The 16,413-nt window shown below is 47.3% G+C and overlaps 1 protein-coding gene across 3 annotated transcripts; it reads right to left on the bottom strand.

Annotated features, from left to right (window-relative positions):
* Positions 1-2,465: 2,465 nt before the first annotated feature.
* Positions 2,466-10,424, bottom strand: LOC111159798 (COP9 signalosome subunit 7A). 3 transcript variants are annotated; one of them, XM_022522408.1, is made up of 8 exons: positions 10,312-10,424; positions 9,628-9,832; positions 7,646-7,721; positions 7,325-7,413; positions 5,176-5,378; positions 4,400-4,505; positions 4,077-4,228; positions 2,466-3,908 (listed from the first exon to the last, which is right to left on the bottom strand). In XM_022522408.1, exons 2-8 carry the CDS (start codon positions 9,787-9,789, stop codon positions 3,869-3,871), a joined length of 828 nt encoding a protein of 275 aa, XP_022378116.1. In that variant the 5' UTR covers positions 9,790-9,832; positions 10,312-10,424; the 3' UTR covers positions 2,466-3,868. The 3 variants fall into 3 exon arrangements, with proteins under 3 accessions (XP_022378116.1, XP_022378114.1, XP_022378115.1); XM_022522406.1 differs by having other exon boundaries at positions 10,285-10,415; XM_022522407.1 differs by lacking the exon at positions 10,312-10,424 and adding an exon at positions 10,199-10,267.
* Between the last annotated feature and the right edge of the window lie 5,989 nt (positions 10,425-16,413).

Below are 16,413 nucleotides of genomic sequence, written 5' to 3'. Positions count from 1 at the left end.
AAGAAGGCTTGAAGAAGGCTTTCCTGACCCCAAGTAAGATGTAGATCCTAATGCTAAATGCTTTCATGTCACCCTATACTTCTCGGCACTTATCACACTTTTAATTACTTAACCATATACTTAAGAACCTCAAAGGACAAATTCTCTCTCTTGTCCTGTACTCAAAGTTTCACCTTTGCACATCCTTCTCTTCCAGATGGTGACCCTGCGTCTCCATACCTGTCCTCCAAGGCCCTACAGTAGAAGCCTTCTCAGCTGATCCAATTTGGCACTAATCTGGGCAAGTCTGCTTATATAAATGGGACTTCTCAGCTCAGAGCTGAGTCAATGAGGACAGTGAAGGCATATTTCTGATCCACATCCTGGAGATTCTAATTCAGTAGGAACTGGGGTGCGAGCGGGATCCAGGAATATGCATTTTCAAAAGCTCCCCTGATGTTTCTGATGCTGGTGGCCCACAGAAACAGTGTCTGTGGTAGGCAACTTCCAACATGGCTTCCAATGATCCCTGCCTTCTGACAGTCACTAGGCTCCACCTGGTGACTGGTTAAGAGTGACGAGATACCTCTTCCATGATTAGGTTACAAGACTGATTCTGCTTTTCTGATGTGGTGTCTCTGGTTCTTGCTCTGATAGAGGGGGCTACCTGGGCTGCCTCTGACCAACAGCCAGCCCAGAAACAAGTTCCTCAGTCCAGCCATCTATGAGTTAGTGAATCCTGCTGACACACTGGGTGTGGATGGAAGATCCTTCCCCTTGGAACCTTGAGATGACATGGCTCCAGCTAACTCTTTGATTGCAGCCTTGTGAGAGACCCTGAGGCAGAAAACAGTGTGCCCACATTCCTGAACCACAGAAAATGAGATAGTAAATGTGTGTTATTTTTTTATAAATGATTTTTAAAGATTTTATTTATTTATTTGACAGAGATCACAAGTAGGCAGAGAGGCAGGCAGAGAGAGAGAGGAGGAAGCAGGCTCCCTGCTGAGCAGAGAACCCGATGTGGGGCTCGATCCCAGGACCCTGAGATCATGATCTGAGTGGAAGGCAGAGGCTTAACCTACTGAGCCACCCAGGCACCCCAAATGTGTATTTTTAAGCCACTAAATTTTAGGGTAATTTGTTATACCATATGGATAACTAATACATTGCCTGGACTGCCCAAAGCTCCCTTCTATTCATTCTTGTTGGAAAACGCATCTAAACAGAGAATTCCCAAGCTCTCTTCAATGGGATTTCATGAATACTGACTGTAGACATTGTCTTTGCTCTTGTTGTGCATGAAGACTTACACCAGTCCAGTCGCTGATTAGTTTCAGACACTTTGGCATAGTCTTTTAAGTGTCACCGGTTTCATGGGCATGAACTCTGAATTCTCATAAAGGCAAGTCTTCTTCCTTTTCCTCTTCCCACAGCGGTCCAGTCATAAGACCACTTAAGACTGCTGTACCCCAGGGGATCAGTGTGCGAGAGGGTGCCCATGGTGGTTAAGATTCTTGGTTGGAAATATTCTGGCGCCCTGAGCTTGGTTGTACATGGAATCTCTAAATCCTGAACCAAGTTTCATGGTCAAAAACCGAGCACCAAAATAATCTGCTCCCCCTTCTTCATGCTTTGGTAGCCAAGACCCCATCCCTCTAAGTCAAAGACAGACTGACTTTGTGTGTCCTTGGGGCCATGGGAATAGTCCCTCTCCCGCTTTGGGTGTTAAGCCAGGCAGTCCCAGCTCAGCCCACACTTAGACTCTGGAGCCATCCACTGAAAGCGGGAACTAGAGAGCTGAGAGAAGTTATGGAGCCACTTGCTGGAACTAGCTTCCAAGAAAACAAGATACTAAGTTCAAGCGAAAAGTTGGGGAAGGAAGTGGGGGGGACGGGTTCAAAGTGTCAGGAATTAGCAACCTCTACACATTGAAGGGTATGGGAGGAAGAAGGGGATTACTGCAGAGGTAGAGACTGGGAACCAAGACAAAGCAGGCTCAACAAGCTCATCGAGGGCAAAGGCAAACCAAGAAGCCAGAAGTGTCAACTCCCGGTGGGCCCAGTAAGCCTGCACAGCCCTCTCCAAACAGGACACTTGCCCAGCCCACTTTTAATCAAAACCTCAGGATCCCACCCCACTTTCTGGTTCTGTGACTGAAACCTTTAGCGCCCGCAGAGTGGTCTGTGCTAGATGTCCACCTAGAGAAAAACACAATCTCTGGAGAGCAGCTCAGTCAACACTGGGACCCTCAGGAGGCAACTGCTTCACGGGCATGTGGGGGTCGGGGGGCGGCCAACTGTCCCTCACATTAGAGCTTCACAATTCTTTTTTTTTTTTTCCCTCACAAATGTTTGCTCTTTATTTATTTATTTGACACACAGAGAGAGATCACAAGCAGGCAGAGAGAGAGAGGGAAGCAGGCTCCCCGCTGAGCAGAGAGCCCGATGCGGGACTCGATCCCAGGACCCTGAGATCATGACCTGAGCCGAAGGCAGAGGCTTAACCCACTGAGCCACCCAAGCGCCCCGAGCTTCGCAATTCTAAAAAGAGTGCACAGTAGTGCACTAGACCAAGGAGACCAATCGTCCCAGGATGGGAAGCTCTGCCTTGGATGGTGGACGGGAGGATGGTGGACGGTGCTGCTGCTTTCTGCAGATCTCAGAGTCCTGTGTGGTTCTGATGCAAAACCTGAAGGTTATTATCAACTCCTCTCCCTTATAACTCTTCAGGAAGGAAGGTAACAGGCTGCAGCCCAGCTCCGAGAGGAGGGCCAGCGACGGCCATTTTGCACATCTAGTGCTTTACACGTGTTGGTGCTCCGCCAAGTATCCGCTGCTTCTGAGTGAGTGATGGAACACTGAGCAATCTGTCCCAAGTCACACGACTCAAGATCTAGGTCTCCTGGCTCCTAGGCCAGGACCCGGCACCCAGTACCCGGTTCTCTTCTCTTCCCAGCACTTTGCTTTAGAGTGGACGGACAATGAGCCTTCTTCCCATCTGCACATATCAAAGACAGAAGATACCCATTTCCGGGCATGTTTGTAGATAGACTTCTCATAGATTTATTTCTGTTCCATGTTATATATAGATATATGTATATATATACTTTTTTTTAATACAATCTATATCCCCTTCCCTTCCCCACCAAACTCACAAAAGGAGTATAAATCCTTCCAGGATTGCCATCAGGCTTTCCAAGATAGCCAGGGCTAAGAAAGAGCCATCTCTCAACATGTCAAGAGATGGGTGCCCTTCTTTGGCTCTGGGGTCATTGAAGCAGCAGCATTCCCAGGACCCAAGGGGAGGAGAGAGGAAAGGAAACAACTATAGTGTGACAGGATTCTAGGATGAAAGTGTCCAGTGACTCCGAGAATGGCAGACTGGCTCCCAGGATTCTCCGGGTGGGAATAAAGGCAGAAGCCCTATGGCTCTTCGGATGCTGCCCAGACAGGCAGGGGGCAGTAAGGAGTACAAACCGGGGATTAGGCATGCGAGGATGGGGCGGTGCGAGAAGAAACACGTGTGGGTTATGCTGGAGAAGTAGCAGCCCCACCTACTCCATGACAGATAACAAACAGGGATAGATGCTGCCCCCCCACCCCCATTTTAAAGAAACAGGGAGAGAGCATGGCAGGGAGGGGGAGGGAGACAATGGGACACATAATAAAGTCACATAAAGCAAAAGTACCAATAAAAACATGACTTGTACTTGCCTCCTCCCTAGAGAAGGTGTGATCTATGATTGGGGGTCAGGGAGAGAAGAGGGAGGTTAAGGGTCATGAACCTAGGGTTATCAGCTGGCCAGGGGCACAGGGAGGCCGAGGACTCCTAAAGGACAGGCAGGCAGCTAGGACCCCACATTCCCAGAGAAGAAACGACAGTCCCTTCAGTTCGACTTGGACCAAATCTTGGCGCTCCCTCGGAGTCTGGCAAGAGGAAGAGAGAGAGAGAGGCTGCAGGGAATTCCCCTCACCACTGCGGCCTCCCCCCACGTCTACTCCCATGCAAACGACTAAAGGGGGTGAGGACACCCGGGTCTCTGATGTAAAAGCAGGACACCCCGGAAGCAAGCGGTTCCTGCCACATTGGCTCACCCCTTGCCCTTTGAGGCTTTCTTGCTGGGCTGGCGCTGGTTGGTGCCAGGGGCGGGTTCCCTCAGCTCAGTCAGGTGCTGCTCAGGGTCCTGAGATGTAGCTGCGGCGGCTGCTGCTGTTGTAACTTTAATGGTTTTTTTAAGGTTGGCCACCTACCCGGATGAAAGAAATGGGGGACAATAAGGGAAGTCCCAGAATCCAATAGGCCCTGCCGACCTTGTCTGTTTGCTACAGCCACGGTCCTGACCCCTCCACATGGGACAACTGGCCCCGGCTGCGTGAGCTCGGGAGCTCAGGTCCGTCCAGATGCCTCGCCCGCTCACCTCACTCTCGATCTGCTGCTTCAGGCCCAGCTGCTGCTCCTTGTGCTGGTTGGCGCGGCTCACCTGCTCCTCGATGCCTGACAGCACCACCTCACAGCCCACACACCTGCGAGGATCAGGAGCGGAGACGCGTCAGCAGGAGGCTGGGATTGCACACTCACGACAGACAGACTCAGAACACCCTGCATGCAAACACCTTGTCTGAGTTAGGGACCCTCACCAGGGCACCTGGAAACTACATGCAACAATAGTCCCAGGAGCCACAAAGACACCTGGGGGAGGGGGCGGGGGGGCAGCCTAAGTCAGGTATGGGAAGTGCCTGGAGTAATGTACAACATGTGAGAGGAGGAACCGAAAACAACAGTGGGTAGATGCTGGAGAGAAGGAAAAAAAAGGGTATATTAAAGTTAGACAAGAACACAAAGAGAAACACAGAAGCAGAAGAGACCCAGGGCCTAAGACATGCTGCTTACAGACCGATGGGATGAATCCAGCTTAAGACAAGTGAGGATCCAACACCCCACTGAGGAGCCTCTCAGGAGTACTGCTCCCCGCTCCCCACAATGACTATGCCAAGAACACTGCTTCCAGCCTCTTGCCCTGCAGGCCCTCCTCTGCTCCCTTCTGCCCTCAGAAGCTTCTGGAGGAATGAGGGCCTCTCCCTTCATCCTCTGGGACTCTAACTCTGCAGCCCAGCCCAGCCCTCCCCAACCCCGCAAAGCACCTCCCCCTTTCCCGGAGGGAGAGAAGGAACAGGGCCAGGACAAGAGTCTCACCACTCCTGCAGGGTTCGAGCAATGGCACTAAGGTCCTGGCGCTGGATGTCCCGCCCAATGCTGTAGTCAACCTCCAGTCGCTGGTTGCGCTGGTCCAGGGAGCCGCGGAGCACGTCGGCATACACTGCCTCAATGACAAGGTCTTCCAGCTGCCGCACGTTACGCAGGGCGAGGGCCTCCAGCAACACTGCATATGGGATACACTGGGGCGCAGGGAGGTTGGGCTGGGATTTGTGAGGCTCTCCAGCAGAGTAGGGCTTCCAAGAGTCTTCTCTCCATCCCCCCCACCCCCACTCCGTCCCCACCTCAGCTCCCCTGCCTACGCTCTATTCCTATTCCTTTTTTTTTTTTAAGATTTTATTTAGGGGCACCTGGGTGGCCCAGTGGGTTGGGCCTCTGCCTTCAGGTCAGGTCATGATCTCAGGGTCCTAGGATCAAGCCCCACATCGGGCTGTCTGCTTGGTGGGAGCCTGCTTCCCCCTCTCTCTCTGCCTGCCACTCTGCCTACTTGTGATCTCTCTCTCTGTGTCAAATAAATAATAAAATCTTTAAAAAAATAAAATAAAGATTTTATTTATTTGACACAGAGAGAGAGAGACACACAGCAAGAGAGGGTACATAAGCAGGGGAGTGGGAGAGGGAGAAGCAGGCTTCCCACCATGCCGGGAACCCAATGGTGGGGCCTGATCCCAGGACCCTGGAATCACGACCTGAGCCGAAGGCAGGAGCTTAAGGACTGAACCACCCAAGCACCCTCCACCCCTACTCCTAAAGGATTTCCTCTAGGGGCGCCTGGGTGGCTCACTCATTAAGCTTCTGCCTTGGGCTCAGGTCATGATCCCAGAGTCCTGGGATCAGACCTCACCATCGGGTTCCCGGCATGGTGGGAAGCCTGTTTCTCCCTCTCCCACTCCCCCTGCTCGTGTTCTCTCTCTCACTGTATTTCTCTCTGTCAAATAAATCAGTAAAATCTTAAATAATACGAATAATCTTTAAAAAAAATTCCTCTAAAAGGATGGGCCTAAGGCAAATTTAGTTAAAGTACCATCCCCTGAAAATTAACCTCCCGAGAAGCACGACGGCAAATAAGATTTAAGATTTACGTTCCCCTACCACCCTTCACCTCCCACCCTACAGAGGAAGAAAGTGACATCTGCCTGGGCATCAGCCACAGCTCAGGACAGCACAGACCTTGGTCCAGATAAGCCTGATGTAACAAGAGCACAGGGTGGGGCTGGGGTCTGAGTTACTTAACCATTCATACCCCACTTCCTTCCACAGAGGCACCTCACAACAGAGAGCCTGGTTTAGGTCAAATCATGGGGACCACAGGAAAGTTAAGGAACAGCTGAGAAAATGTAGGTGGGTGGGAGAGGGATATTTAATAAGAAACTGAACCCAACTGGAACTACAGAGATATGTCTGGGTTATGCACTTACTTCTGACTGGCAAACAGAAGCCTGGCACTTCACCAGAAGAGAGAAGCTTGTCCTCACATCTGAAAGCTGAGGCCGTTTGTGTGGAACTTTCTTTTTTGTTTGTTTGTTGTTTTTGTTTTTCTTTTCTTTTTTTTTGTTGTTTTTGTTTTTGTTTTTTTATTTCTATCTATTTAATTGAGAGAGAGAGAGAGAGAGCCTGCACATGCTAGTGTGAGTGAGCACAGCTCAGGGGGGCGGTGTGGAGAGGGAGAGGGAGAAGCAGACTCCACACTGAGCAGGGAGCCCCGAATGGGGCTTGATCCCAGGACCATGACCTAAGCCAAAGGCAGACACTTAACTGACTGAGCCACTCAGACACCCCTATGTGGGACTTTCTATAGTGAGGAGGAAGGTGATCGCATTAACAAGCGAATGGCACTCTGGTTGCTATTTTGACCCAAAATGCAAAAAATGTTGAATGAAAAACAAAAACAAAACAGAAAACGAAGAGAATACTATTCAGCCCAAAAGGCTGCTGCAGGAAGTGCAGCTCAGATACAGACCTTGGAGGGACATAGGGTTTAGGGAAGGCAGAAGAGCAACAGTGTGGGCAAAGGCTGTCTGAATGCAAATTCCCTTCAGAAAGGCCCTTTGAAGGGACATTCCCCTTCGGTTCAGGACCCGGAAGGCTTGGGGTGGGGGGTGGTATATGGAGAGAGACAGTCACTCACCTTGACTTTGGCAGCCAGGGTGACAACTGATAGGTGCCGAAGCTTATTCTTCTGAGCCTCTGTGAGTGGGGGAAGATTCCGGGCTTCAGCTAGGAAGAAAAGACAAAGCACAGGAAATCCTGATTACACTTTTGTGGGAAGCCCTAGCCTCCTTCCCTTGCTTCTTCATCTTTTTTTTTTTCCCCCAGTTTTCCATGCCAATTCAGGTCTTAACTCTGACCCTGTGTACCGTAGAAGGGTTTCCCAGGAATTTCTTCTAGTCCTTCCAAAAATTGCCCTTCTCCCACCTCCACTACTCCAGAGCTCCAGCCCTCTGGTTACCTAAGTAATCAGCATATGTCCCGTAAGCAAACACTGTGAGCAGCCGGAATGTGGAAGCGAAGTCACTCTCGGCCAGCTGCAGGAACATGAAGGAAGAGGTGACAGGATGGGCCTCTCTCCAGTTTCCCAGCCTCACTTGTTTTGAATTCTACTTTCTGGCCCTATCTTTCCCCTCTCTCACTGGCTCTTCCAGCTCACCAAAAGGACTTCTCTGCCTCTCTGATTACTCTCGCCATTGGAAGGCCTCATTTCCACCTCTAGGCCCTTATTTGCACTACCCTGCCTCCCTTCCCCCAGAAATCCACCATACCCTCTTCCTCCATATGTCTTCATTCTTAAATTCAGAATTGAACACATTCAGAGTGTTCAGTAGTATGTGTGGGCACGTGCACACCCAGACACTGCAAATTGTATTTTGGTCCTTTGAGTGTGTTTAGTATTTCTGAATCTGCATATCATCAGGCAGTCTGCTTGCTGTTCTTGCCAAGTCACCAAAGACTCCTGTGTTAGCCTCATTCATCTCTGACAGCTGCGTGGCCTCAGCAGGCACTGGAATTTGTGGCCTCTGTGTCAGACTTCTAGCACCCAAGCGGCTTCATCATCCAGGCCAGCTCACTCACTCATCTCCTATCACTGATCACTCATTCTGGCACTTAATCGATCAAACCCTTAGGTTGTTACCCAAGAATATCTTTTTTGCCAATAAGATTACAGACCTCAGGCCCTGGTATCCCACCCACCTACGTCTAGCAGAACTAGGCATGTATTCGGCTCTCAACAAATACTTGCTAAATAAGTAATTTACATGTCCATATCCATTCATCTTATCTCTGCAACTGGAATATAAGTTTTATTTTATTTTATTTTATTTTTAAAGATTTTATTTATTTGACAGACAGAGATCACAAGTAGGCAGAGAGGCAGGCAGAGAGAGAGAGAGAGGAGGAAGCAGGCTCCCCGCTGAGCAGAGAGCCCGATGCGGGGCTCGATCCCAGGACCCTGAGATCATGACCTGAGCCGAAGGCAGAGGCTCAACCCACTGAGCCACCCAGGCGCCCCGGAATATAAGTTTTAGAAGGGTAATAGGCACTGTGTCTTGTACTTTTTTGGAATTCCCAGGTGAGTAGCAGAGAGATAAACAAGCCCCCAATAAGTGCTTCTTTTTGTTCACCTTAATGGACCCTCTTTAGTTCCACTGCAGAGGAAAGCAGGCAGCTTGAGTATTCTCCATATACCCCAAGGCAAAATCCATCAACTCAATCACTGGCCCTCAAAAACCTAATATAGTCTGCCTACATACCAATGTCCTAGCATCTCAGGACGTGGGGTGAGGTCATACATCTTGGTGACCCACCCACTCTATACGTTAAACTGTTCACTCTGCCACTTCTATGTGAACAGTTCTCTCTGCTGTGTTCCTAGCATCTTGCCACATGTCTTTCAGGGAAAAGACCTTCTAACACTTTTAGAGGCATCTCTAACTTAAGGGAATTAACAAAGGGTACAAAGCTGGGAAAGGAGGGTATGCCAATTTCATGTTTATTGCCTTTCATTTGTATTGGACTTTAAACTTCCCATAATCTGACCTGATTTCTGTAATTAACAGTGAAGGGCAGTATCAGCTCCAATGCTAAAGGGAAAAGAGAGAAACAGAGGTCCTAAAGGAAAAATGACCTGATCAAGGAGACATGGTCTTACTGAGAGCTACTACATGGGCAGAGACAGGCTGAAATCAGGTCTCCTTTTCCGAATCACGTGCTCTTTTGCTTAAAAATGAAAATTAGTGGGTTTTACAGATTCATCATCATCAAAGGAAAGTAAGAGGTTTACTTGCCGACTTTTTTTGCCAGCTGCTAATTAATCATCATCATATTCTTGTTCAACTGAATGGTTATGGAGTTGCAAATGAGCCCGGCCCACCCATTCTCAAGTTCAAACTTAGCCCCAAGCTTCCCTGAGGGCTTTCCAGGCCAGGAACCCACCTCTCTAACATTAGGCATATCCAGCAGTTCCCCAAACACGTAGACACCAGGAGCCTCCAGCACCTGGTGGATGAGTGTGGCCAGCGCTGCCCCCTTGGCTGACTTGGCCAGGAGCAGAAATTGTTCCTGGTTCTGCCCTGTCACCTTCACCTCAGCACTCATGGCTGCACTGAGCTGGGGGGACCTGGGCTCAGGATATCTGGAGCTGCAAGGAAAGAGAATGTGAAGCTGGAGGCCCCTGAACACTGGGAGGGCTGGAAGCACAGGAGCCGGGGCTGGATTGCAGAGACACTGAGTCACTTCTGCAAATGGGGGATGAGAGACGGAGCAGTCTAAAACTCGGATCTAGAAATCCTAAAATCGGCCACTTTGATGGAAGCCTGGCTGAGACAGGGTTGCCACGCCCCCTCCCCCATCCTCGGGCCTGATCCCAAGCCCCACCACGTGCACCCCATTGAACCCCACGGCACAGGATGTAGTGGGGTAAGGGGTGTCACATGGTGTCCACCCCGACAACGCTCCCTCAAATTTCCACGGTGCCCCGCAAGTGCCCTCAATCACGTGACCTCACCCGCCAGATCCTTCCACGTGGCTCCGCCCCCTCCCTTAAAGAGGCCGCCCAGGGACCGTGGGCTCACGGCGACTGCCCCGTCGTACCCTGGGTCAGACTCTGCGGGCCGCTACCTGGAAGGTTCGTCTTCCAGCACACCGGGCGGGGCCGGAGCTCCGTCACCTCCGGCAGCTGTTCCGAGCCTTTCCTGCCACCTCCCTGCAGAGTCGCTCTGGCCACTAAACTCTATGGCTGGCTTCCGCGTCGTACTTCCGCTCTTACGAGGCCGGTTTCGGGCGGGCCATGCCCCTCCCCCGCCCTCCCGACCGCTGAAGCTCCTGCGAGCGCCAGTCATTCTACTCTCTGATTGGTTGTTGAGGAAGAATGACGGGCGCCTCCCCCCCCGCCCCGCCCCATTCTGTTTCAATAAAACTTTATTGTCAGATGATCGCTGGACGGTAAATGCAGATGGGCGTCCCCGGGTCTCCGCAGGTACCGGGTGGTTCTGTGTCGGCTCAAAGCTGCCAGGAATCTGGAGATCTGGGCTGCACAGGGAGCATGGGGCGACAGGAAAATTGTAATGGGAAAGAGAGGGAGGAGGGAAAAAGGGAGGGAGGGAAATGAGAGCTAGGAAGGAGACAACAAGCAATAATAGAAGTTTAGCAGCAGGGGTCCCCTGCCAATTTTAACCTTTTTTTTTTTTTTTTTTTGAGGAGCAAGAAGAAAGAAGTGGAAAAAGTAAAGGAAGTCATAATAGGTAACATGTGTTAAGTGCTTCCTATTGGTCAGGCATCTTTTAAAATTGTATCCTACTGATTCCTCATAACTATACAGCATCCCCAGTGTGACTTCAGGACACGGTTTATGATGACGGCCTGTACTTGTAGAGTGAGGCTTTCCTGTGCATTGAGTCTTTTAATTCCTGGGAGATGAAAAAACCCTAGGTATAAGGAAGGCATCTTATTTTCACTTTACCAACGAGGAAATTGATGCTTATAAAAATTTAGAGATTTGCCTGGAACTCAGGTCTCTTCAAGCCCAAAGCCATCTTTCAACGTTACCATGATACCTTAGGGAAAATAATAAACTAACATTTCTAGAATGTTGGGCTCTGAAGGAAGAGATTTATTTAATTCCTTTGATGCTTTTAACAGTCTATTATTGTTTCTGTTTTCCACATGGAAAAACTGAGGTCCAGGGAAGTTAAGTAATTCAAAAAACAATGGAAAGAGGAGAAAGGAAAAAAAGAGAACATAAATGAGGAGAATATTTTAGAGGACTGATAGACTGCTGGAGTGGAAGGGACTTTAAACTCAAAGTTTGTGGTACACATGGCTTGGTTTATGGTAGCAAATGAGAAGCAGAAACAGAGAAAGCAGATGGGTGGGGAGAAGGAGAAAAAGGAGTGGAAGAGGCAGAGGAAAAAGTAAAGAAGAATGGAAGAGATGACACAAACGTGAAGAGAAGGAATAAAAAACGTAATAAAACACCTGAAGTTTGAAGGAACCAAAGAATCAATGAGTACAATCTTATCAATTTAAAGAGGGAAGGAAAAAGAAAATATGAGGAAAGAACAGGAGCCCACGTATGTTCTATTATGTGCTATGTCTTTATCTGTTCAACTTTAAAACTATTTTTTTAAGATAAGTTTTAGGTTTACAATAATATTGGCAGCAAAGTACAAATATTTCTCATAATACTTCCTGCTCCTATACATACACAACCTCCCCATCAACATCATCACTTACCAGAATGGTACTTTTTTTTTTTTTTAACCAAAGTTGAACCTGTATTGACCACATCATAATCACCTGAAGTCCATAGTTTATCTAAGGGTTCAGTGTTGGTGTTGTATATTCAGTGGGCTTGGATAATGTATCTTGACATATATCCATCAGTGTAATGTCATACAGAGTATTTTCACTGCCCCAAAAATTCTCTGTGCCCTACCTGTTCATCTCTCCCCACCCCTGACCCCCCTGCAAGTACTGATCTTTTTTCCATTGTCTCCACAGTTTTGCCTTTTCCAGAATGTCATTGAGTGGAAATCATACTGTATGCGGCCTTCTTATATTGACTTTTTGCACTTTAAGACTCCTTCTTGTCTTTTCATGGCTTAATAGCTCATTTCTTTTTGGCACCATTAGTCTTCCATTGTCTGGATATACCACAGTTTATTTATTTACTTACTGAAGGACATCTTGGTTGCTTCCAAATTTTGGCAATTATGGATAAAGGTGCTATAAACATTCATGTGCAGGGTTTTGGGTAGACAAAATTTTCTACTCCTTTGGGTAAACATCAAGGAGCATGGTTGCTGGATCATATGGTAAGAATATGTTTCATTTTTTAAAAAATTTATTTATCAGAGAGATTGAGGGAGAGAGCACAAGCAAGAGGGAGAAGCAGGGTCCCCACTGAGCAAGGAGCCGGATGTGGGGCTCGATCCCAAGACCCTGGGATCATAACCTGAGCCAAGGCAGACGCTTGACCTACTGAGCCACCCAGACACCCCAGAGTATGTTTCATTTTGTAAGAACCCACCACACTGTCTTCTAAAGTAGCTGTACTCGTCCGCAATGTATGAATGTTTCTTTTTGTTTGTTCGCTTTTTTCTTTGTTAGAGAGGAAGGGAGGGCAGGGGGAGAGGGAGAGAGAGAATCCCAAGTAGGTTCCACGCTCAGTGTGGAGACAGACTCTGCCAGATCCCACGACCCTCAGATCACCACCTGAGTGGAAATTAAGAGTTGAATACTTAACTGACTGAGCCTCCCCAGGTGCCCATGAAAGTTTCTATTCCTCCACTTCCTGGCCAGCTTTTGCTCTTGTCAGTGTTCCAGATTTTGACCATTCTACTAGGTGTGTAGTGGTATCTCACTGTTGTTTTAATTTGCATTTCCCTGATGACATATGATGTGGAACATCTTTTATGCTTACTTGCCATCTGTGTGTCTTCGGTAGGGTATCTGTTAAGGTCTTTGGCCCATTTTTTAATTGGGTTGTTTGTTTTCTTATTTGTTGAGTTTTAAGACTTCTTCGTGTATTTTGGATAATAGTCCTTTTTCAGATGTGTCTTTTGCAAATATTATCTACCAGTCTGTGGATGGTCTTCTAATTCTCTTCTAATTGTTCTATTGTAGAGCAGAAGATTTTTTATATTCATTAAGTCCAGGTTATTAATTATTTTTCTCTCTCTTTTTAAAAGATTTTATTTATTTGACAGAGAGAGAGACAGCAAGAGCAGGAACTCAAGCAGGAGGTGTGGGAGAGGGAGAAGCAGGCTTCCTGCTGAGCAGGGAGCCCAATGTGGGGCTCGATCCCAGGACCCTGGGATCATCATCATAGCTGAAGGCAGATGCTTAATGACTGAGCCACCCAGGTGCCCCTCAATTATTTCTTTAATAGATTGTGTCTTTGGTGTGATATCTAAGAAAAACATTACCATGCTCAGGGTCATCTAGGTTTTCCCTCTGCTATCTCCCAGGAGTTTTATAGTTTTCCATTTTACATTTAAGTCTGTGATCCATTTTGAGTTAATTTTTGTGAAGGGTATAAATGCTGTGTCTAAATTCATTCATTCATTCTTTCTCTTTTTTCTTTCTTTCTTTCTGTGAATGTACAGTTGTTCTAGCATCGTTTGTTGAAGAGATTGTCTTTTGGGGGGGGTGTGTGGAGGATCAAATCATTTTATTGAGAGGCTTCAGAGAAAGGTCGAAGAGCTAGGAGGACAGTGAGATCCAACATCCTAGGCCAGGCCAGGATCTCCCCAGCTTCACAGTCGCTGAAAGTGAAGAGACTATCTTTGATCAATCTTTTTGCTTTTGCTCTTTTGTCAAAAGTTCCTTGACTGTATTATGGGTGTCTATTTCTGGGCTCTCTGTTCGGGTTCACTGATCTGTTTGTCTGTTTTCACCAAGACTCTACTGCCTTGATTACTGTAGCTTTATAGTAAGTCTTGAAATCAGACAGCGTCACCCTTCCAACTTTGTTTTCCCTCTCGGTACTGTCTGAGCTATTCTGGGCCTTTTGCCTCTCCATATACAATTTAGAATTAGTTTGTTAATATCCATAAACTAACTTGCTGGGATTGGGATTGCATTGATCTATAGGTAAGGTTGGGAAGAACTGATATCTTGATAATATTGAGTCTTCCTAGCCATACATGTGGATTATTGCTCCATTTCTGTAATTCTCCTTTGACTTTGTTCGTCAGAGTTTTATAGTTTTTCTCATATAGATCTGATGTGTATTTTGTTAGATTTTTGCCTAACTATTTCATGTTGAGGCATGCTAATGTAAATGTTATGTTTTAAATTTCAAATTCTACTTGTTCATTGTTGGTACATAGGAAAGCAATTGACTTTTCTTTTTTTTCCTATTTTAAGATCTTATTTTTTTTTAAAGATTTTTTTTATTTATTCATTTGACAGATAGAGATCACAAGTAGGCAGAGAGACAGGCAGAGAGAGAGGAGGAAGCAGGCTCCCCGCTGAGCAGAGAGCCCGATGTGGGGCTCGATCCCAGGACCCTGGGATCATGACCCGAGCCGAAGGCAGAGGCTTTAACCCACTGAGCCACCCAGGCGCCCCTTAAGATCTTATTTTTAAGCAATCACTATACCCAACTTGGGGCTCGAACTTACAAACCCCAAGATCAAGAACTGCTTACTACACCCCATGAGCCACCCAGGAGGCCCAAACCTTGCTAATACTTCCTTATTAGCTGTGGGAGGTTTTTTTGGTTTTTGGTTTTTGTCAGTTCTTTCAGATGCCCTACATAAATGATCATGTCATCTGCAAACAAAGACAGTTTGATGGCTTTGTTCCCAATCTGTACATGTTTTATTTCCTTTTTAAAAATTCTATTTTATTTGGGGCGCCTGGGTGGCTCAGTGGGTTAAAGCCTCTGCCTTCAGCTCAGGTCATGATCTCAGGGTCCTGGGATCGAGCCCCGCATCGGGCTCTCTGCTCAGCAGGGAGCCTGCTTCCTCCTCTCTCTCTGCCTGCCTCTCTGCCTACTTGTGATCTCTCTCTCTCTGTCAAATAAATAAATGAAAAAACAATTAAAAAAATTCTGTTTTATTTAAATTTAATTAATTAACATATGTGTTATTAGTTTCAGAGATAGAGGTCAGTGATTCATCAGTTGTGTATAACAGTCAGTGCTCATTATACCACTTGCCATTCTTACTGTCCATCACCCAGTTACCCCCTCCCCTCCAGCAACCCTCAGTTTCTTTCCTTTTTTTTTTCAAGACTGTTTATTCGAGCGGTAGAGAGAGTGTGCTAGAAGGGGGTGGGGCAGGCAGAGGGAGAAAGAGAAGCAGGCTCCCTGCTGAGCAGGGAGCTTGATGTGGGGCTCGATCCCAGCACCCTGGGATCTTAACCTGAGCTGAAGGCAGACACTTAACCAACTGAGCCACCGAGGCTCTCCCTTTAGTTTGTTTTCTATATTTAAGTGTGTCTCATGATTTGTCTTCCTCTCTGATTTCATCGTTTTGTTTTTCCATCCCTTCCCCTGTGGTCCTCTGTTTTGTTTCTGTGAAATCATATGCTAATTGTCTTTCTCTGGTGGACTTAATTCACGCAGCATAATACCCTCTAGTTCCATTCACGTTGTTGGAAATGGCAAGATTTCATTTGTTTTTGATGGCTGGATAATATTCCATTGTATATGTCTATACCACACCTTCTTTATCCATTCATCTGCTGATGGACATCTGGGCTCTTTCCAGAGTTTGGCTATTGTGGACATTGCTGCAATAAACAGTGGGGTGCATGTGCCCCTTCGGATCAATACATTTGTATCTTTGAAGTAAATACCTAGTAGTGCAATTGCTGGGTTGTAATCCCTTTTTTTTTAACCTTTTCTTTTTTCTTTTTTAATGGAGAAGCAGGCACCCCACTGAGCAGGGAGCCCGATGTGGGGCTCAATACCAGGACCCTAGCATCATGACCCGAGCCGAATGCAGAAGCTTAACCCACTGAGCCACCGAGGTGCCCACCCTTTTTTTAACCTTAATACATTAGCAGGGATTTCCAGTACAGTGTTGAAGAGGGGTGAGAAGGGACATCTTGCCTTGTACCTGATCTTGGTGAGAAAGCTTCTAGTTTCTCACCACTGAGTATGATGTTAGCTGTAGGGTGTTGTTGTCGTTGATACTCAATCTTTGCAACAATCCTTTGAGGTGTTTATTAATATCTTTGCTAACCTGTGAGGACACTGAGTATCACAGA

The sequence above is a fragment of the Enhydra lutris genome, unplaced genomic scaffold (assembly GCF_002288905.1).
Source record: "Enhydra lutris kenyoni isolate GAN:26980312 unplaced genomic scaffold, ASM228890v2 scaffoldscaffold69, whole genome shotgun sequence".
In the NCBI taxonomy this organism is placed as follows: domain Eukaryota; kingdom Metazoa; phylum Chordata; class Mammalia; order Carnivora; family Mustelidae; genus Enhydra; species Enhydra lutris.
Note: the sequence above shows the minus strand (reverse complement) of the source record. Positions and strands in the feature narration are given on the sequence as shown.